Source organism: Atta colombica, unplaced genomic scaffold, assembly GCF_001594045.1.
Source record: "Atta colombica isolate Treedump-2 unplaced genomic scaffold, Acol1.0 scaffold126, whole genome shotgun sequence".
NCBI classification, from domain to species: Eukaryota; Metazoa; Arthropoda; class Insecta; order Hymenoptera; family Formicidae; genus Atta; species Atta colombica.
The window spans coordinates 6354541-6361348 of record NW_017259213.1 but is presented as its reverse complement, the minus strand read 5'-3'; the positions used below and the strand labels follow the sequence as shown (position 1 = coordinate 6361348).

General features: G+C 27.7%; 1 protein-coding gene and 1 pseudogene across 2 annotated transcripts in view; one reads left to right on the top strand and one right to left on the bottom strand.

The window, feature by feature from the left end:
- Positions 1 to 3166: 3166 nt before the first annotated feature.
- LOC108695121 lies at positions 3167 to 5518 on the bottom strand (annotated as a pseudogene).
- Positions 5519 to 6543: 1025 nt separating this feature from the next.
- LOC108695131 (rRNA-processing protein FCF1 homolog) overlaps positions 6544 to 6808 on the top strand; it is a 1764-nt gene continuing 1499 nt past the window's right edge. For both annotated transcript variants that reach the window (XM_018204891.1, XM_018204890.1), the window contains exon 1: positions 6544 to 6771. In XM_018204891.1, coding sequence (XP_018060380.1) covers positions 6769 to 6771 — 3 coding nt within the window. In that variant the 5' untranslated portion in view covers positions 6544 to 6768. The remainder of the gene's footprint in view (positions 6772 to 6808) is intronic.

The window sequence follows — 6808 nt, the reverse complement described above, 5'->3', positions numbered from 1 at the left end:
ACATACATACATACATACATACATACATACATACATACATACATACATACATACATACATACATACATAACATGTATATGTATACACATTTATATTTGATAGCATTGTAATGAAAAAATATTACGTAACAAATTACTTATATACAATAATTTTTTTTGGAAAAATTATGTTTGATGAAAGTTTACAATATAATTGGAAATGTTTAGTTAGGAATAATTAGAAATAGTAATATGTTACAAATAATTGGAATTGGTTTAAAATCTAAATATCATATTAAAGTTGCAATAAAATATAAATTTTTGGGCATGTGTATGATGTATGAAATCATATTTCATTATCATATGATGAAAATGACTAATTGAATATTCCAAAAAATTTTATTTCTTTAAAATAGTAATTTGTACACTTTTCGTTGGTGCTGTTAATTGATAAGTACACGATGTGTAAATTAAAATATGGATTATAATGTGCATCTGAAAGCAAAACAAAGCGAATTTTTGATATATGATAAAAATATCATAGTGATTATACATATATAACAAGTAATATTTGTTACAAACGTTCAGTTGTCAGATTTTTATATTTTTTGGTATGTAAAAATATTATTACATACTATTTGGTATGAAATATAATTATTTAACAACATAAAAAGGAAATAACTGCAAGCCAATGACAATTATATAAAAGTTAATAAACAAACGTTTCTATCTTTTCTATTAATGTATATAATTGTCATTGGTTTGTAGCTCTTTCCTTTGTATATTGTTATTTAAAATGTTTGAGCTTTCTCTTTACAATTTTAATTATATAATTATTTCTTATCACACATTCATAAGCGTTTGTAATATATGTTACAATTTCTGAAGTACGAATTCTTTCATTTCGTCGAAAGTGAAGTATGAACATAAAAAAAAGTTTGTTTTATTAGAGCATTTTTATATTGCCTATTCGTCAATACGTCATGTATCTTTAATGTGATATTATATATACAGTGATACATAGATATAGTGCTATATAGATATATAGATATAAATTTAGATATATAGATATAAATTTAGATTTTTTAAAACTAAATTTACAGAACAGGTAAAAAAGAGGTATATTGATATTTTTTATTTTTAAAAAAATGTAAAAACTTACGAAATTTTATAGAAATGATTTTTATATTATAAAAAAAGCTGGATTCTATACAGTATACGTCATGTATACAAAATGGCGCATAAACTGTCATAGATTTATATATGATAAATTTATTTTTAACAAAATTAGTACACAAATGATATAGAATTACTAAAGCTTAAAAATTTGATAAATAAATGGAATGTGTGATATTTTGCTATCCTGTATATTTCACACACATAAAAAATCAAAAAGTATTTCTCTTAAGAGAAAAAGATCTCTCAGTAGTGTACCTGTAATAAAAGTATTCTCTATTAATAATAATTATTTATATCTAACACCGTATAGTTACATTTTATATCTACAAATTGCATCTAAAAAAATCAAGTAAAAAAAAAGATATTGTTCCTTTTATATATCTAAAATTATTTGATTTCTCAAATGTAGAATTATTTATGTGCTCTGTTAACTTTAAATTTTATCTTGCACATAGATAAAAGTCAGATTTTCGCATACATACTTAAATTTATAGAAAGTCTCAAGTATAATAATTCAATTAATATTTTAATGTAACAAATGATGTACAACTTTAAGAAGATAAATAGTATAACTTTGTACAAAGCATGACCAAACAATTTCTCAGAATTATTATTTCACGTATACGTCGATATATATACATCGCAATTAAATGAATTTTTATAAATAGTATCATATGATACATATTTTATGCGTCTATAAACGCTAGGCATGTATTAGGTGAAATAGGAGTTCACTTACATTATGTGAGTATAAATTATTCGATTGGAAAATATTCGGGATTCAATTTTTTTGTAATATTTTGCGGTATGTGTTAATTTTCGTGCAAAACAAAATGCAACTTTTAGTTTATATCATATTAAGAATATGATTTGGATCACACATCACGAAAAGTTGGAAACTTTATATACTAGGACGAAAAATTTACAGAACAATATCCTGAATGGGATTTGACGAAGTCCAAAAACATTACGAAAATGTTAAATTGCAGTTCGAATCCCAGATATCATCTGATACATTTGCATTCAGATGGAAGATTCAGCGTAACTCTTTTAAGAAGATAGATAGGAGATTTGTTATTAAAACGAGGTAAATAAATCTATACGAGATGCAGAAATTTTTTGATTAAGCATATCAAAGCTTACAATAGTGGGTGTTACGTATCTTCGTTTCTCTTCAACGAAGAGATATTTTGTGCTTAAAAGGCAAAACTACTCTTTGGTGTGTGCGAATGTGTTGTTAAATACATATTAAAATCGAATTACAGTTATTAATGACAACTCGTGTATAATATGAGAGATTAATATCCTAAATGTCTAAATGACGAGTGAACAAACAGAGAAATAATTTATACTCATATATTAGTATGCGACAATTTTAAAAAAATGTACGCATGTATTTTGACTGGATAATGACACGTGCAAATATCCAAAAGACTAATACAGTACTATTCATGAACATAAAATACATAAATCATTGATATAATCGGAAAACTGGATATTCCTTTTTATGTTGATAAATATGGATACAATATCGCTTAAAAGTATTTGCTCACTCTATCTCCTATAGAATTAGAATGCGATTTAGGCATATAAAAAAAATATGTACAAAAATTGAGACAAGTATAATACTTTTGAGCAGTAATGTGCTTTTGATTGTAAAACTTACACAAGTGTACAAAATTGTACAAGTAAAAAAAATCTATTGATATAAATGTTACATAAATAATCATTATTATTTGCAAGAAAAAATGAATAAATATTATTGAATTATTAATTATTAATGTAATTAATAAAGGTTAATGTTATATAAACAAACGATATATAATACATAATGTAAATACCTTTATTAAGAAGCGGCATTAATGTGTTAAGAATTGCTTATACAGACAATACTTGACAGTAAAATGAATAAAAGAAATGATATTTTATAAAACATATATTTCTTATTTATAAATTTTAATCCGGAAAGCCTTTTCTTGAAAAACTCCCTAATTCTGGAAGAAGCACGTTATATCATAGATCTCTCACACGATCAATAATATTGACCAATAAATACTGACCGTATTATTGTGATTAGTATTTACAGATTATATAATGTAGAACATTAGCTGCGTTCGACATTGTAATGCATTTTAGTTATGTAGGTTTATGTTGACTTGTGTCAATATAGTTGAAAATATGGAATTCGTACGTAGTATTTTCTGTGTACGTTGCTCGAAAATATTCAGCCGATTGTATTATTGTATCACGCAGCTTGTGAAAGAATGAAAACTTTTTCAGGAATTTTCATAGAAACACATGTTCTAGACATTTTTAAACCATTTATTTCACCGTGCTTAAAGGATATCTTTCTAACACCAACTGCATAGTCTTCAAATGTATGTGAAAACTGCGAAACAGCATACAATAAAATGTAAATTGAAGAAATGTATTCTCCCAGATAACATTTATGTTGCACAAGATATTTAAAAGATGTCTTTTAGATAGCTTATACGACATGCATGTTATCTGGGATTATGTTTAAATTTTCATATGTAAATGTGAATTATTATATGAATTACTTCATAGATATTTACTTGTAGCCATTGATTCTGTTCTTCTCTCTTTATATCATAATGTAAAATTGCTCTACTTGTTTATTGTTGATTGTTAATTAATTCAACTGTCAACTCATAACTCACTGATGAATGATCTCCCCGACAGTTGATTCATTCATTTACCTACATGTATTATATATAACATGTATAATCTACAATTGTATATGATTTCTACATATGCCATATATACATACAGGAGACTGGGGACATCCCCAGACTGAGTCACAAAAATTCAAAAGTATCTTAAAAGTACATCTAAATATAAAAATTTTCTAAATATACACATTTTTTTAATGATTAAAGCATAATGTATATTTTAAAATTTAATATAATAAGTATATTTAGTAAATATTTATTAGTTTTTAAGAAAAAAATTAAAATATATTTTTTAAGAAATGACTCATGATGTCTCGTACTCAGGGTACTATAAGTCACACACAAAATAGAATTATGCAAGTAACGATGAAAGTTGAAAAATATTTTTAATTAACTTATACATTTTTAGTTACTAATACAATAAAATATGATTATAATTAATAATTAATAATTATTAAATAATACAGAAAATAATAGAAAATTATTAATAAAATAAATGAGAAATAAACATTAATAAAAAAATTTATTCCAATAAAATAAAATTAATTGTTAGAAGTATAAATGGCTCTTTTAGGATATATACTTTCTGTATTGTTTTATAGTGATCTATGTCAGTAGAGTTAACACATTTTATGTGGTTAAAAAGTTACTATTGCACGAAAATCATTAATAACTGATGCTTTTCGATACAATGGAATTTAATCACTGTCACCCAGATAAAAAATATGGGCAACGAAATAATAGTCGTATTCTAGTATCAGTAGTATTAAACATTTCTAGATTACGTTAAACAATCAATGACCCATAATGACTCGGTTTCCCCCTACACATACATTTTTTATCATAAAATTTGACAATACCACTATTGTTGGTCGATATGTATCTATAATATATGGATGAATTCCCTCATCTTCCAAATCTACATTTTGTGAGATTATACTGTACACTATCTGATTTTGATACACAAAAAGATAGTCGCTCGATCCAAGAATGCCAGTTTTGATTGCCAGTTCTGTAACGCCAATTTAGACCTGTCCAGTAACCCATGCCTTTTGCGCCAGAATGATTCTTCAATAAATTTCTCCCATATGACTTCTTCGTGCATGTCAAATAGAATACAGACCAGGGCATGTTATTGTCCCAGGGAAATGGTTTAGCCACAATCTGATTAATCTTTTTGTACCAAACATAATTCATCAGCATCTGCCAGCGTTTGCACACTAATTGGCAGTTCATTGCAGTCTTGCAATCGATATAAAAGAGAATCTTTGTCAGTATTTCGACGGGCAGGAGTTTATCATAGAGTACCAGACCATTGCAATGCTTTTCATCGAACATCATATGAGAAAGAATATCATTGCATTGTCTCATTATTTGTCAATACATTTGATTTTATTGGAGCGTTCCAATATTCACTGCCAGTTGTAAACAATTGACGACAACAGAGAAAAATATCAGAGTAGTCTCAATCCCAGGCCTTTTCTCCTCCAATTTGGTAAACTTTCGTTCTGCCACTGAGTCACACAGCCTTGACGCTGTTGGTATCTGTGGCTATTTTTTAGTTAGGATACAGAGACATGACACTGTGTTCCACTATGTAAAATATTTATTGGAACGCAATTTAGTTTCATAGTGTAACACCAGAATGCATTGCAGTCTTCCATTCTATTCTTATAATTATATTTAGCATATCAATAATAGATTTATGATTTTTATTTAGATTTAAGTTATAATTTTTTCAGAATTGACGATTTTTGAAGGTTTTATTGCAAAATAAGTATGGCTACCAAATAACTTTTTAAAAAGTTGATGACATTGATATATTTTACACACTCATACTTAGCTTTTTACTGTGTCAAGCAGTAACACTATGTTATAGTTGAAAAGCTTTGTGTAAGACACAGTGTTACATTGTGTTACGTATACGTTATTGAAAAACATCCTCTGTTATCTATATCTAGTAAATTTCTTACACAGTGAGACAATATCGTACAGATTATCTTTCGAAAGATAGTCGACACGCTTCTATCCTGTAATCACATAGTTCCTAAACAGAAAATGGATGGTAGTGTACGGGCGATTTTGACGGTAACAGAAAAAAGGCATGACTTCTCTCAAGTTTCTCTCTGACGTGCTGAAAGGGAGCGTTTATATTGGCCATAATAACCGTATGCCGTAATCTGTAAGAATTGACTAATCACAGTTAAGTATTCTCATTCGGCGGGGAGCACAGATTTTTGCATAATGCATAACACATGAGGCATAAGAAATTGAACCGATCAGAGTTCTTTATTTCATGAAAAGAAAAAAAACGAAAGACTTTGATTAGTTCAATTTCTTATGCATTATATGTTATACAAGAGTATGTGCTCCCCGCTTTAGGGCGCGTTCACACCTTGACGAAAAAGCAGGCTGTGTTCCAAAAGTCACTGCCAGCGCTGAAAATGTACAGTTTACGTTACATATACTAACATTTTCAGCACTGGCAATGAATTTTGGAACATATCTTCGTAAAACTGAAAAGCAGCAACTAATCAGAACTTGCCCTGATAGTCGACAATTTCGGTTTTTTTGTATGTATCACTTACCAGTCGAGTTCTGATTTGTCATTGTTTTTCCGTTTTCTATGGATATTAATCATGAAACTTTATCCCTAGGATGAAAAGTGAAAATTTTTACCATTGAAATTAATGGAGAAACTTTTCACTTTTCATTTTCCATCCTAGAGATAAAGTTTCATGATTGATAGCGAGAACTCCAGACTGCTTCAGACTCCAGACTTACTAGTTACTAGAGGATCTAACCTAATTCTAACCTAATCCTAATCGTTGTCATTTGCAATGTTTGCATGTGCTTAATGATTTTCATGCAAAATTGATTGGAGTGAGTGATTGATCAGAAAACGTCCATAAAGAATAATGGTAAGACCTTTTTTTAATTATTGTTTATATATATATA